This window comes from Pyrgilauda ruficollis, unplaced genomic scaffold (assembly GCF_017590135.1).
Source record: "Pyrgilauda ruficollis isolate IOZ18807 unplaced genomic scaffold, ASM1759013v1 scaffold11, whole genome shotgun sequence".
Classification (NCBI taxonomy): Eukaryota; Metazoa; Chordata; class Aves; order Passeriformes; family Passeridae; genus Pyrgilauda; species Pyrgilauda ruficollis.
The window spans coordinates 7780066-7796390 of NW_024509210.1; the positions used below are offsets into that span (position 1 = coordinate 7780066).

Sequence of the window (16325 nt, forward strand, 5' to 3'; positions counted from 1 at the left end):
AACCTAATTGCAAGAGTCGTCAAAAACAGAGGTGACAGCAAAGGAGAATTTTGGTTTTTCCTCCCAGAGAGTAATTTCTGGTTTCCTTTTGGTCTGCCTTGTTCATGGAATAGATGCAAAGCCAGTACAGAGCCCTCCTTTCAAGGTAGAAGTTAGAAAAACCTGCACCCAGACCTGATCAGTATAAAGGTACCCTACCTGGAAAATTCAAAAAGGGACCAAATGAAGTTACAAAGAATGAAGTCTGATGGTTAGAGCAAAGCTTTTAATTTTTAGAAACATGTATTACTTAGGTGCCTTTTCCCCCCTCTATAAAACAGCACCACATGGACCCTTCCAGCAACTTCTGCAACTACCGCACGGCGCTGCAGGGAGCGGCGCAGCGCTCGCAGAGCGCCAACAGCAGCCGCGAGAAGATCGTCATCCCCGTCTTCAACCTCTTCATCAAGGACATCTACTTCCTGCACAAGATCCACACCAACCGCCTGCCCAACGGGCAGATCAACTTCAAGGTGGGGCTCTGCTGCTGCCCTGGCTGCCCTGCCGCTGAAACCTGCTGCACTGCAAGCGTTTGCTTCCTTACATTCCTTACATTCCCCATTCCCTCAGTGCCCACGTGCTGTCATATCCAGGGGAGTTGGTTTGAATCAAATCCTGGGAAAGCCAGCAGTGGCTTTTCTGTGGCAGCAAGCAATCATATCTGATCCAATTTAATAGGTCACTTCAGCCTGAGTCATCAGCCCCAGCTGATTTCACCTCATTGGTTTCGCTGGCTGTAAAGGTGTTTATCAGGTCTGCAAGGGAGGTTCTACAGCTTCTGGGTTCTCTCCCCAATTAATAAACATGCATGTTCAAGTGACCACAGTCTGGCAAAAGTACTTCTTGACAAAATTTTATTGTCATCATTAAGGCTGTGTAAGTGGAGGGGGGCACACAGAAGATACAGGGCAAGCCCTGAGCAATTACAGATTTCTTAAAATCCTAGGAAGGAAAGGATAGCTAAATGTTTCCATATGTTACTGTGATTTCCCAGATTTAAAGAGTGCTTTATGAAAAGATCAGATATGTCACATGTCATTTAAAATGAAGGTTGGAAATGTAAAAAGTAAAGCAAATAAACTATTTACTGTCCAGTTCCAGTCACAGGAATTTAGACACTCAACACAGAAAACAGGCACTATTATATAGGAAGGAAAGGTTGATGATGACAAAAATTGAAAGTAAAAGATCAGATGGTGGGCTGAGATACAGTGTCCTAAACTTGAGGCTGGCAGATGAGGAACTAGCAGCAAGAGGGGGAAATGAGGGGAGCCATAAGAAGATAGGATAGTGAGGAATCACAGATTATGCAGAGTTGGAAAGGACCCACAGGGATCACCAAGCCAAACTCCCAGCCCTGCACAGCAGCACCCCAAGAGTCACACCATGTGCCTGAGAGCATTGTCCACATGCTTCTTGAACTCTGTCAGGCTGGTGCTGTGACCAATTCCATGTAAGTCTGAGCAAGGGACAATAAGAAAAGCAGCATAAAGAATAAGACTGAGAGGCTTTGAAATAGAAACGAACTAATATTTCAAAGAAAACAAATACTATTTTAATAATACTCTTTTAATTACTTCATGCAGAAGTTCTGGGAAATTTCAAGACAGATTCATGATTTCCTGACATGGAAGCAGGTTGAGTGTCCTTTTGAAAAAGACAAGAAAATCCAGACCTATCTACTCACAGCACCTATTTATAGTGAAGAAGGTAAAACCCTTTGTTGAACATTATAGTGAGTCTTTCTACATGTTAAAATACAAAACATGCAGATGAAAAATATATACATGCAAAATCATATTTTATTAGTAATTTTCTAAGTGTCATCACTTTCCTGTTGGCTTCTGATGGTAACAAATTTCACAATGAAGACTGCCAAGTTGCATCTCCTATATTGTAACCCTGAGATTTTTTCCCTCCGGTAAAGAACTCATGTTCTGATTGTTACTTTTTTTTTTTTTTTTTTTACCAGCTCTGTTCATTGCATCCTTTGAAAGTGAAGGTCCAGAAAACCACATGGAAAAAGACAGCTGGAAAACACTCAGGTATGAAGCTTCCTCAGAACATGAGTTTTTCTGCAGACACACAGAGGCATGTAACCATCAGCTTCTTCTGTCCTATTCACACACCCAGCTTAAAACCATAATACAATTCTTTTTCCTTCAGAATTTAAATCTGAAACAATTTCAGTGGGGCTTGGATTTTCATACAGCTTTTCTAGCCAGATCTGTTGAGGCTGCAAGATCACTGCTGGGGCTGTGAAAGAGAATATCCTTTATTTAGGCTATCAAATACAGTAAAATAATCTGCATTTGTATCAGTGCTCAGACATGATTTTCTCAGGGGAATAAACCTACAGAGATACTAAGAAAGTGCTCTCATCACAGCCATGCTCTTACAAATCATATAAAAGGATGAAAATTTCTAGGAATATGGTAATTGTCAGCCTACCCTTAGGGATAAACTCTCAAAGACTCCTCATCCTTCTGAGAATGGGAAGCACCACTCCCATGTACATGATGAGATCAATTAATCAGAATTTTTCCAACACTGAATCAAGGCACAGAGGTTTGTGAATTGTGCTGAACATGAAGATCTAACACACCTGTACCAGACAGGGGCTGAACACAGCCTGCATGCCCTGAGCTCTGCTGAGGCACACTAGGACTACATTGTCCCAGACAAGACCCAGTTTCCCACTGATCCCAACATTTCCTAGGATGTCCACGTGAGCTTTTCACTTACAGCCCCATGGAATGCACTTGCATTAACCCCAGCACTGCCCAGCCTGCAGCAGTTTAGACAGACACAGAACATGTTACATGCCTGAGCTGATCCTAGGGCCCTGAGGTAACGTTATGCAAGCCAAATTTTCATCTCATTTAACGTCAGCATCTCCACTAAAATGCACAGATTTCTTCCAGTTGAAAATCTATCCCTTGAAGAGAGGCTGTCAGCTAGTGATGCCAGATAGATCAGTTGTCAAAAATTAAAACCTTTTTGTTGTGATAGAAAAGATAATTTTATTTTTTTTATTGTTTCGTCTTTTAGGACAACTCTGCTTAATAGAGCCTGAGAAATATGGATCAGATTTGCAGACTTCAAAGCACATCTAATGGACATGTTTTTACAACCTGAATGAAAGACTTGGACTGAGCTAAGAAAGACCTCACTGGATGAGGTCTGTTTTGTACATACAGTAACTTTTATGAAATAAAATGTGGTAAATATTTCACATGTCAACCTTAAGGCACTTACTGAAGGGTTTTGGTTTTTTATTTTAAATATAAGGGCAGGGCCCTGTTCTCAGAGATGAAATGTATCATGGGAGATGGTATCTTATTCTATCAGCATCCAAATTTTTATTTTTTATTACTTCCACCAAAACAAATACAAATTAAAACACACATCCTAACTGAAGCCAGTGTTCAGGTTAAATACCCCATCGGACCAGTATCCTACAGAACACTCAGTATGTCTCCCTAGCTTTGAAACGAAGGGCCTCCTTCAAATCAGCAGAACTGTTCACAGATTTGTTCACAAGTGTTTGTTCCTCTCCTCCATCAGCAAATAGTGCCTTACAAGGTACTGAGCTTGTGTAGTTGTACCTTCTGACCGGGCTGGAAGTAAGGGAAATAAAAATATGGATGTCTCGAAACCAGCTACAATGTACTTTTTACATAAAGCGGAGAATTATGGCACATGAAGTAGAGTATACCTGCCTGTGACACTGATGGTGCAGCAAACCTATTTTTGTTACATGATGTAAAGAGATGAGAGGGGGTAACTGCTGGGGTCTGTGCGTTTGTGTGTGAGTATGTGTGTGTGCACACGTGGGGATGCACACATGTCTAAGTTTTAATACTTCTGGGAACTATCCTTTACATTCTGGCTGTCAGAATAGTTTGTGTTTTCCTTTTGAAAAATCAGGGAATTTTTTTTTTTTTTTGTTATGTTTGAAGAGAAGAATGTCTAACCTAGATTATAATCTCTGCAAAACAGGCCTAATATACTTTTCTAGAAAGAGTGTTTGGGGAAAAAAAAAAAAATCAGCATGGGCCAGGGAAGAAGGAGAAATAAACTCAGATGTCCAATTTGAAGGTAAGGCTAAAGTTTCCAAAAAGCTTAAGAAGAGTTCATCGCTGTGAATTGGTCATTTAATTCCATTGGTTCCTTGGAAAAGTCCAGTCTGCACTTACAGACAATTAAAACAAAGACCAACCCTGAATGTAAGTTTTTCTAGTCTTTTGCAAGCCATGATTAACTGTCTGGGACAGCACCCACTGAAATCTAAGGGCAAACACTCTAAGAAATTAGTCAAACCTTTGAACAGGTCAGTACCGAAATCAGAGGTGATCTGCAAACCCACTGCTTGCCATTTCTTATTTCTCCTTTTAGTACTGAGTTTACACCTAATTTGACTATCTTAAGTACCTGAAGAGCTTCTGTTACGTTCAAGGTATTTATTTCCAGGGAGAAATATAGTTAGGACTTTTGTCAACTGATCTCTGAGTTAAGAAAGAAAAACAAACAGGCTCAGATTAAAAACTATTTTGTCTAATGAACAAGTTATTACCCACAAATGCCTACTTTTCTTTTCCAGTAATTTTTCCTCTGAAGGCTTGAGGGCTGAATATAAGATAATAACTTGAGCCAGATAATTAGACTGGTTTGTTTTTTCTTTTTTGTTCATTTAAAAAAACAAACAAACAACAAAAACAGTCCCTCTGAAGCTGGCAGTGGTCACAGCCTCCCTAACAGAGCCTTGCAGAGAACCTCTGCAAGGACTTCTTTAAAAATGGCCAGCTCTAGGTGGATGGTGTTTATCTTACTCTGCCTCCTGTTGAAGAAGGGGCAAGACTCGCAGGACTGAGGGTCTGGTTTATTCCAGCCCACAGACTCTCCCTGCCCGAGTGCCCACAGCCAAGGGCAGTGCCACTGCTTGATGCAGCATCTGCAAGCACTTAGCAGAAATTTACTTTATTGGCCCTGGAGCACGGTGAAAAATTAAAATGCTTTCCATCTTTCACTTCCCCCTTGACAAATACTTAAAATTAGAGGAGCAAGTTGATGTAAGGAAGGGAGACAAATCAACATTTTGCTATTCCCATAACATTGCCATCAAAGAGAAACAAAAGCAAGTTACACCACGAGGAAAGAAGAAGTAGAATACTAACTGTTAACAAGAACAGCCCAGGAAAGGGGAAGGGATAATTCTTATGACCTGCTGCTATTTTTCCTGTGCTGAAGTACTGGCCTTCAGCCCTGGATTCCAGTAAGAATATTTATACTGTATTATTACAGTGTTTTGCACTTTCAGAGATGTTCTAGCTAGTAACATTGTCAGACACTATACGAGGGATTGTATATCAGCTTTGTTTATGTAATTGAAGTTTAAAAGGGATGCTTAAAATTTAAGAAAAAAAATATATATTTGAAATTCAATTTTAGAACACTTTCTGTAAATGTATGAAAGAGCTTTCACATGGATGTGCACTTCGCCGGTCAATCAGTCCAAGTATACACTTGAAATCCATGCAGTATCTACATTGGTTCCCCTTGATTTTCCTCCCTAAGTTTGATACATTCCTTAAATACCGTGTTTTGCTATTCTGAGCTGAAATGCTAAATATAAAGCTGTACCATAAAGCAGGATATTCTGTGTTTGACTGGATGTGCTTGCATTAATAAAAGAAGAAATTGCTTCAACCATGATTAACTTTTTCCACAGTTATTTTTCCCTTGCAAATGTATCAAACCACAAGCTGAATGAGGTGTGGAAGGCAGCATGGTCACAGTGAGCCAGCTGGTTACCTTCTGACTTGAAAAGCTGTAGTACAAAATATTTAAATTTCTTCCAACAAAGGCAAGAGCAACACTAAGCCAACAATATCCTGCCACTTCTTATGCTCTTCCTGTAGCAGTATTTTATGGATCTGATGGTGTCTGTGCTATACAATATTTTTGTTCTCTCAATGGAAATGTTTAACAGTTCCACTGTATAAAAACCTATTGTGTCATCAGAGCTGCATTTCATTTTCCCCCTGTATTTATTCTTTGAGCAGCAGAGCACAGGAACCTTTGCTGGCTGCAGCAGACTGCAGGGTTTCCTGTGGCAAGGTTCTGTTGGCATTTCAACACCCCAGCACCTCTGCTTGCAACCACTGCCCTTTTTCGTGCCCTGCTTGAAAAAGCCACTTCTGCAAGGTCACACAGAGAACAGACAAGCATAGAGCTGTGAACAAGATCCAGCTTTTCTGCCCCAGTGCCACTCCTTTCTCAGGGCTATAAGCCTTGGAAAAAGAAAACAAAATTACATCTTGGAAATGCAGGAGCTCTGGAAGCCCTCATAAGCATTTCTGATCTGTTGGAAACTCTCTAGGGAAATGGTTTTGGTAACCAGACACCCACACCACACTTGCAGAGCTGAACAGTGCTATGCTCAGTCATCACAGCTCATTAGAAAAGATAATGATGTTTACCAGCATTAAGAGGATCGAGCAGATAAGAGTCTTCCTGATGGCCAGTTCACACTCATAATTAATATGAATATTGCATCCTTGAAAACTCACTTCCAATTATGTCCCATCCAGTCATTAGGATAAATTAGCTACTTACACAGGCATAAGAGTAAACAATAAAATTGCTTTCCAGGCCCATCACTGCCATTAGAGCACAACACAGTGTGACAAGCAGTAGCTCAGTGCCAGCAAGGTACCCTTAGTTACGTTAGCAGCAATTTGATTTATCAAGTTAGTAATTCCCAAGAAACAATTTTCTTTCAGCAAATAACTCACAGGGCAAAATTCAGCTGAGCAGTTAGCTGCCAACTGATACTAGTACATCTTTTGGGGAGAAATCAGCAATTCTGCTGAGGATGTGCTGACAGACCTTCTCTCTTCAGCCTTCAATGTATGTAATCTTCTCAGGGCAGCCCCAGCTTCCAACTAAGCAGAACAACCTACAAGCAGTGTGGGAAGCACAGTTTTGACCTTGTTCTCTGCAGCAACTGAATAGGACTGTGTGGACAGCAAATTTAAATAATTTAAAAAAATCAAACTGCAGAAAGAATTCATCTGCTGCTGTTAATGCATGTTATCAAGGAAGTTTCCAGACCAGTAAGCATGCAAATATTAGCAATAGCTTCTTTCATGCTTTTCCCTGGCAAGGCAGGGATAACTGGGAATGTTTTGATGTTCCAGCACATTCCTATGGGCTCTGAGACAGAGGTTCCCTGACAGAGCAGAGGTTTGCTGTCCTTCACTGCTTCCCAAGGTGGACCTTGGGCTTTGGAAGAGAGAGAAACCACATTTGGGGGTGTAGTTCTGCAGTTACATGGAGGTACAACAAAAACGATAACCATCTAACATGGTAACAATAAATAATTGAAGCATTTCTATGTTTCCAATGTTATAAGCAATTTTTGACATCAATGTTTTTGTGGCTTCCTGACAGCACATTCAGCTTCTGCACAGAAAATGGATGCAGTTGATTGCTGTAAGGTAACTTAGGGATATTGGTTTATTTCTGTAAAGAAATATCAGAAGCAACCAAGTTCTATGTCAGGCAGGGAGTGCTGGTCATTCTGAGGCATATTCTGCCCTCTCCTTCAGATGTGTGATGAGGAAGATATTCAAATCACCAGGAAATGCAACAGCCCATAAATCCACAGCTTCTGATCCATTAGGATGCATACTTCACAGCATTGGTCACTCAGGCTCCCGACAGCCAATAATAAAAAGCACTGAAATAGAGAAGTCCTGTCTGAAACAGTGTTTGGCAAAACCAGTGCACAGTTACTTGAAACTATTAGTAGCACCTACCAGGAAACCAAACCTCCCAAAGAAACCAAAACTAAACACACACATACAAACAAAAAAAGCCAAAAGACGCCTCTGTGGCCACACAGAGGAGTCCTGTTTACAAACCTACATCAGCACCAGGCCTGGAGACCATTTTACAGGATTGAAAGGAAGCTGAAAGTGAACACAAACCAAAGCACCAGCCTCAAACATCCTCACCTAATCCAGGACAGAAGAGAAGAAAATTGAAATTTAGTGGAAATTTGCTTCCAATATGTCTAATCTTATCTAGGTGCTTTGGATTAAGCAGCAACCTTAAAAGTAATGTAATTCTGTTTGGGGGCAGAAGTCAAACGAGTTCCAACAGAATCTCATTACAGAGAAAACTACTTAACATCTTTTTAATCCCTGTCACATGAGCACACTATGGCCACTTCTGATTCTGTGGCATATTAAATATAGCATCCTGCTATCCATCAGTGTCAACACTGTAAATTTCCTTTGAAATATTTACACAACATTGTTTACATTCAATTCAAAGAAGATACTGCTAACAACACTCCACCTCCACAAATATTTATTAAATCAAAGAACAAAGTACAATGTATCTTCAGTAACAGCAACAGAGCACTGGGGGACTCAGCAAACACAGTTTTAAGTGATGGAGTTGACTGAAGTCTTGGATGTTGATGGCAATATCAGAATTTAATGAAAGAGTGAATTATTCTTGTCTGGGGACATAATAGCTCACTGTTGATGACTGATCTCAGTTTGGGAAAAAACCAAACCACTTCTAACACATTCCAAAAACATAAAATCCAAGCAAGCAATTAATAACTTGACAGATGCAAACAAATCCATTTTGTTTTTCTATATGCCTCTTACTTTAGGACTTAGAATTTTTGAGCATCCAAGTATTCCAAAAAGAATTTCACAATAATCCAGCGGCTAAGAAAATACATCTCATTAAGATGTATTTGGGAGTCAGTCACCAAGAATACCTCAGGCAAATGAAAGCTACACTCACCTTTGATACACAGAAATCTTTTATCACTTACAGTGATGCATCAATAAGTTACTAATTTATGCTGAAACACCATTTTAAAGGTTATTTGAAGCTTTATTCCTTTCATTCATGGGTCTAACAAGGCAAAAAATTTGTTCTAGTTTATATTTTGGCATGAACTAAAACCATTTAAATGTCTGCATTCAGATACAACTGGTTAGGGCTCACCTTTCCCTCCTGATGCCATTCTCTTCTTGAACACAATTTACAAATAAGTTTTGATTTTCATAGGTGTGTGCATCTCAGAATCCAAAGGCTTTTATGAAATTAAAAAAACCCAGTATTTTCTTCTGGATGCAGGAGACCCAGAACTATTTCTCTAAGTTTTTCCCAGTTTTCCATCTGTATTTGCTGCTTCTCTAAACCACTATCTACTAGTCTTATTGAATGACATATTATTAAACAATTTCAAAAGCACAACCCACATTTGTTCCTGCAAGGGTCTCAAGTAAAAGTGCACCCTGAGCTAATCTCATCTTGACTTCCTTTAATGAAGGACACTTCTCTCTAGGGAAGACTACAGCTTGCAAATTCCTTGGAAAAGGTTACAATTTATGTGAATAGCACGCAACAGAATCAAAAATTACTTCATGATTCAGTGGAGCATGTTCCTATTTAAATAAGTGTTACTATATTTACTACTCTAGCACTAAAACACAGTGACTCCTCCAGGAAAACACTTGGACCACAGCTCAAAAAAAGTGTGTTATGTAAACAGCATCTGTCAAAACAGGAGGACGAGGCCCAGCACTTGGCCAAGTAACCCAAGCACTGACCCTGGGCACTCAGATTGCCACTCCCAATCCTGATACTGTCACTCTTCTTTGCAGTGCCCCAGCAGCACCCCAAGCTCAGTAAACTCCCCCAGCGTGGAGTTTATTCTTCCTCTGCAGGCAGAGCACTCCTTGGGAAAGCCAAGAGCAGGTCTTGCTCCCAAGCAAGAGATTTTTGTATTTGAATCACAACTAACTTGCTCCCTTTCTTGGATGAAGCTGGGAAACACATCCAAGAAAGTTACCCATGTTACTGGGAAAGAGCACCCCCAGCCTGGGTCACAGCTGCTCACAAAAACGTGCTTGTAGCACAGTGTGGCTGTGCCCAAAGCAGTCAGAGGCTGAACACGCGCTGGTAACTGAAATCACTATGTTTTCAATAAAGGCATATCCCACTATTTCTGTTCTGGTTCCATTACAGAGCAAAAGCAATGGTGTGCATTCAAACCCTGGGTGCACAGAGCTGCTGCTGCTGCTGTGTGCCACAGCAACATCTCACACAGGTGGGCATTGCAGGGAGCTGAACTAAGACAAGGGAAACCCCGGCCCTGCAAGGGCTCCTGTAAGCTCAGAAACCTCAGCTCATGAGCCATTTGGAATACTTGTGTATATTGCCCAACACACATCTTAAGTATTTCCCAGTGTTCTGACTTCCTTTTAACTCCAATGCATTTGCTTCCACCTTTTGGGATAACGAATGGAAAAAAGTTTCCCAAGTGGTTCCTGGTGACTACATTCATCTCCAGACCTCCCCCACTGCCTTCCGGCATTGCCACCACACGCTGGTTTTCATCACCCAGATGGGGACACTGATCTCCCTCGCTGCTGCTGCTAAGCACAACCACGCAGTGGAAAACAGCAGAACCTGAGACACCTGGATATCAGCACCCTGCCATGTTTCCAAAACATGAGAACTGGGACAACTGGATCCTCCTGAGGCAGCGTCTGAGAGCCGAGGTGCAGCAATGCTGGGCCTGCGCCGTGCCTCTGTGTCCATTCCAGGGCGTGCCAGGCAGTGCTGGTGTCGGTGAGAGGCATTTTCGGATGTTTACTCTTCTGCAGCCAGGACAGCAGCAGCTGCCCTGAAGTTTTAAAGGCTGGAGCCTCAGGAGAGTGCCCCACTTGTATCTTCACCCCAAGTCATAATACCAGTGTATTTAATCTTGTCCTCACCAGTACCTTACAATTTTTATTAGCAACGACCAGGATACCCAAGTAAGGTACATCTGGTGTAAATTTAAGTTGTCCGAGGAATAAACTCTGGTATCTGGCCTATGTACATACATGAGATGCAAAATTGAGCTGGTTGAACTTCTCACTGCAAATATAATTTGAATCCAGTGTGTTATGCTCTGTACAATATCATTGTAAAAGCATATTTCAAAGAAACAGCTTAAAACAATTTCTAAAATGCAGAAATTCCATTTATTATATTGAGAATATCAATTGCAAGAAGTCCTGCAATGCATTCTCTTCACTCTAAGTACAATACAGTACACTGTTCTCCACAATAAGTTACATAAAGGCGCATTTTATATACATATAAAAAAGGATCAGTGCCCAGAACTATTTGCACAGCATATCTGCTATTCAGAAATCAATCATTTAAATCTTCAGAATTCTTGAGCAAAATAAATCCATAAACATATATTAATTACCTGGTTTGAGAAAGGTTTTCAACTAATACCTAAATTCAGCAGAAACCATGCAAATGGTTTAACCACTGAATTAGCATTCTCTGCACTCATTCTATAAACAAATGTATTAAAAAACGAGGCATGCCATATGGTATCATATAAGACAACATGGAGAAAAATGACCTGCCTGCATTTGAACTGTTTATGCATCCCAAAACACCCAAAAGGTAAGTACCAAAGTAGTAGTGCCATTGTACAAGGCACTAATGAGAGCACAGCATAATTCCACTTAAACATGCTCCAAAAACCCAATAAGCAAAACAAAACAAAAAAAAAAAAAAAAAAAAAAAAAAAAAAAAAAAAAAAAAAAAACCAAACAAAACAAACAAACAAAAAAAAAAACCCAGAAGAAAAATAATCAAAAGCCTAAAACATCAGCAAATTGAGAAAGTGAAGAATAAGGCTGCTAGGACGATCAGTGTAATGAAGAGCATGGTATAAAGAAAGACTGTAATAGCACTTGCTCTATCAGTCACTGAAACAACTATGAGTATATGACACCTTACAAAAACATGTCAGGAAAATGCCCAAAAGAGAAAGAATGCACAAGGAAAATATTGGCATAATAGCAAACAGGCTTCTAATAAATTCATATGGGAATGAAAAGGTGGTTCCTCAACTTAAAGGATGAAATACATAGGCAGGACCTTGGAATAAGGAGTGGGGCCAGAAAATATTTAAGCAAACAAGTTTAATAGCACAGCTCAGTTTATAGAAGGAATATGGCATCTACTGTGGGAAAAGAGCAGGCACAGAAATACCCAGCTGGAATGTTCCCAACTTGTCTGATCCACCACTGAATAAGAGGGTGGCATTTCCTTTGCAGTGTGAACTTCCATTATATGCTCTAAAATTCCACTTAAAAGGATTTTCCTTCCCACCCCCCAAAATTATTCTCTATTCAACCATGTCAATGTCTGTTAATACAGCAAGTGTGGCACCAAGTCCTTGCTGTGGAATCAGCACGTCCATATACCTTTCATGGTGAGATTATTTCTCCACACTTTTCTCTTGTTTCTCCAATGGAGCCTAAGTATAGTATCCTTCTAAAGTCACAGTGCAGTGAGCCATACAGACTGAAAATACTCAAGACACGAAAGAATTTCATTTAATTCTCAAAAGAATGCAAATATAAGAACAGAAATGTACCACATGGAAAAGTGTTGAATTGTACATTCCAGTCAATACTGCAGACACTTTCCTTGAACTACATGTGCCGTCCAACTTAGCTGAGGCGCTTGAACTCCCACGATATGCAGGTGAGAGCCTATCAGCCAAAGGATTACTGGGAAAACAAACACGAGAACCAAAAACCCCCTAAACTCTTCTTCACTGAAAAAGAGAGGCACTGCATTTGTAAGCTGAATTAAGGCTGTGAAAGGATGCTGGTTCAGTGTGAACTGGCAGTCCGCGGGCGGCCGGGCCGCCCTCAGCGCGCGGCCTCGCTGTTAGTCCTGTAGGCCTGCTTGCGGAGGTGCGCCTCGATCTCGTCGCGGAACACCAGCATGCCCAGGTGCGAGTGCGACGCCTCGTTCATGGCCTTGGACTGGATGCACATGCGGTACTGCTCCGGGGTCAGCTCGTCCGCACAGTGCTTCTCGTGCCACAGGTGGAACAGCCCCGGCACCGGCGTCCTGACCACCATCAGCTCCCCGTGCAAGTACTTCCTGTACAGGTGGACATCCTCGCCGCCCCAGCCTTTCACCTCCAAGTCAAAACCCCCTAGGAAAACAGCGTCAGAAATCGTTATCTGGGCACACGGGCAAGAAGAGCATCACTTGATGCCTAACACGTTACCAGATCTGGCACAACATTCCAGAAATTCTGTAGCAATTAACCAAGCTTCCCATGCCATGGCACACCAATTTGAGGGACAGGAGCTTCAAGGATATCACATCCTTTGTGGTGGAAACTGCCCAGGGCACAGACCTGCTGACTTCAAAAAGTCTCTTAGAGCAGTGTCTCCAAATTGCATTATGCATGACATCCCATGTGACAGCTGCAGAAAACTGTAGGCAAACCTCACTCGCTATGCTTTTGAATTATTTTTAGGAAGCATAATGAATTTTAGCAGCTGGAAAATGAAGCAGTCATGCACCGTATGAGAAATCCTCTCTAACAATGCCAGCAATTACTCCACAGGTCACAATTCAAAAGGCTGGATTAAGGAAAGGAACATGGTTCACCATTTTAAGTTCTCTTGTTTTTCCATGACCACAGTGAAGAGCTCTTGTACAAATTCAAAACTCCAGAATGCTGAAGTCCCCATTCAGCACTACCATACAGATGGCAATATGACTGCTCTTAGCAATCAGCCTGCATTCAAGCCACCAGACAGCACGCAGGGCTGTGTAGTTACATCTTCTGACAGATTTACATCTTCTGGCAGACTATGCTCACCACTATCTTCCACATTTAAGCACACCAAGCTGTTCTCAGTTTTAAGAACATGCCACAAGGGGGGGCAAAGCACATTGCTAAAGACTCCAACAACTGTATTTAACTTCTCTAGGTTATTTAAAAGAAAGGATTTGAATGCTTCTTGTCTATGTGAATGGCTTATTTGAGTGACATGCTTCTTAAATTTGATTCATTTGCTTCAGACAGACAAAAAGTACCAAAAAAAAAAAGGAGAAAAACCACCAGTATTCAAAAAAATTCTAGAATGAAATGTTTCTACTAAAACTACTGTGTCTTTTAATACACTCAACAGATGGGACATGAAAATTCAGAAAAGCTGATTTATCTCATTGTTTAAACTTGTCAAACAAGTCTGACTGCTGGGCTTGGGGAAATAATACAAGAAATAAATGTATTACTTTCCTGTCATTAGGTAAGACCAGAGAATCACTTTTTAAACACACAATTTTTTTTCTTTAGTCTCATCTTACCAACAGTCAGAAAGTCTGTCCGATATTGACAAGTCATCCCAAAGCCAAAATCCCTCCAGAAACCAGAATCCTTCTTGTGTACCTGCAAGTTTAAACCAGTACAATTTTGAAATGTACAATACAACTAAGGAGGTACATTGCACTTGGTTTTGCAGAAAGTTAAGCTTTTCCAATCATTTGTTCAGTGCAGGATAGAGCATAATAACACTTCAGGTATTTCTGTGTCATGCACTCATTTGGGGCTTCCCAGTGACCTTCTGCTCACTTCACCCTCTGGCTTCCAATTCCACTCAACCTCACTGCAGTTTCCACAGCAGTTTCTGCTGCACCACCTCTATTTCTATCTGCCCAGACCAAGCAGTAAATTAGTCCATTGCTAAATCATCTGTTCCCAACACTCCATTTCCTACCCATTTTCTAAGGCCACATTTGTCTCTTGATCTGATATGACATGAAAAGTAAGCTTTGTGATTGAAGTCAACAACCATAATACTGTTAAGTGTAAAAGAGTGAACAGGCAGGGGCTCACTCCTCTCTCAGCTGTGATTATCCAAGACTATATGCAAAACCTTCCCTCTGGCTTTCAGTAGGATCCTTGTAAATAACGTAGGGAATGAGGGCTATTATGTTCTTTTAATAGAGCTCTTTATTTAACACAGTTATTTAATACAGTATGAAGATACTACTCTCTTCTTTTCCACCTCTAAACCTGTTCATCCCAGAAGTCTCAGCTGAAAAAAAATTTCAGCTATGCAGTCTCTTGAAAGAGAGTCAGACTGGACACATCATTCAGAGGTTTTTACCTTTCACCAATGCTTTGTTTGGAACATAAGATGAAAGCTGCTGCCATGCAAAGCCACCATCCTCCTAAAATACTGACTTGTCAAGCCAGAATAAGCAGCAGATCAGAACTACCAACTTCATTTGGTTAATTGCAATTACTTCTCTTAAACTAGGTGTAAGGTTTTTTCCAAGTGCTTTGCCCATAAATATGCAGTTTAAATATGCAGTGCCAAAGGTCGTAAGATACTCCAAACAGACTACTAAGTTACACTTAATTTTGTTTTAATACAAAGCACACCTAATTCTACTCAGAATAAATCAAGCTGCTTACCAATTGCTGCTCCACAGGAGGTGGTATATCTTGATTGGCATAGACAATAGCAGGATTGTAAAGGCTGAATACCACAGGATAGAAAACTTTTTTCCCTGGAAGTCAAAACAGAATTGTTACTCACTGTGGGCATGCTTTCTGAAGGCAAAAAGAAATGAGAAACACTGTTTTTATGTAAAAGATTACCTATTAGGCATCTACTGGAAATAAATGAAAACAAATTCTAGCTCCTAAGATTTCCCACCTAGGAAGCCCATAACATCTACAAGTAGGGTAGAGCCCTTAGGATTAAAAAAAAATACATACATGCATAATATACAGGTAAACATATTATACCTATTACACTTGATTTACATTTATATATAGTTATACATGCTTACATAAAATATTAGATATCTCAACATCATTCTAGGTGACTGAAAAATTCCTGCAATAATGATATGCAGTAAAACTAAAAATAATCAAATCCAAGTAACACTTTGCATTGTTGAGTTTTATGAATTTATCTCTTTCCACAAACATGTAAAAGCAGATACTCCCAAGATATCCTGCAAGGATATCAAGGATATCATCAAGCATCATGAGAATCCTGACTATGCTGAAAACACCAGTTCTATTTCTCTTACAGAAGCCAGGTAAATATTTTTCCACTAATGTCTTGCATCATCAATGCTGCAAAAGTATTGACAACAATCCACAAGAATATTCACTATTCTGAGCTGGGCATGAACTCTGAAGGAGTGAGCAGCATTTTCAGATCTCGTTTGAAACAAAGGTGACAAACTGCTAGTATGAATTTCAAGCAGTCTCTTGAACTCTCTTTCTTGTTAAAGCTCACAAAAGACTCCTCCCCAAAATTTTTCCAATTATTTATACAACTTGTTTCATGAAGAACACAGACAGAAATGAAAGAAAAAACATGAAACAGAACCCAAATATCTGG

At 40.4% G+C, this 16325-nt stretch overlaps 2 protein-coding genes across 3 annotated transcripts in view; one reads left to right on the forward strand and one right to left on the reverse strand.

Annotated features, from left to right (window-relative positions):
- RASGEF1A (RasGEF domain family member 1A) overlaps positions 1 to 5751 on the forward strand; it is a 51275-nt gene extending 45524 nt beyond the window's left edge. For both annotated transcript variants that reach the window (XM_041475446.1, XM_041475457.1), the window contains exons 10-13: positions 321 to 512; positions 1626 to 1749; positions 2012 to 2084; positions 3091 to 5751. In XM_041475446.1, coding sequence (XP_041331380.1) covers positions 321 to 512; positions 1626 to 1749; positions 2012 to 2084; positions 3091 to 3115 — 414 coding nt within the window. In that variant the 3' untranslated portion in view covers positions 3116 to 5751. The remainder of the gene's footprint in view (positions 1 to 320; positions 513 to 1625; positions 1750 to 2011; positions 2085 to 3090) is intronic.
- Positions 5752 to 11086: 5335 nt separating this feature from the next.
- The window catches only part of CSGALNACT2 (chondroitin sulfate N-acetylgalactosaminyltransferase 2), a 32608-nt gene continuing 27369 nt past the window's right edge, over positions 11087 to 16325 (reverse strand). Inside the window, exons 6-8 of the mRNA XM_041475407.1 lie at positions 15383 to 15477; positions 14269 to 14350; positions 11087 to 13099 (exon numbers count right to left, since the gene is read on the reverse strand). Coding sequence (XP_041331341.1) covers positions 12807 to 13099; positions 14269 to 14350; positions 15383 to 15477 — 470 coding nt within the window. The 3' untranslated portion in view covers positions 11087 to 12806. The remainder of the gene's footprint in view (positions 13100 to 14268; positions 14351 to 15382; positions 15478 to 16325) is intronic.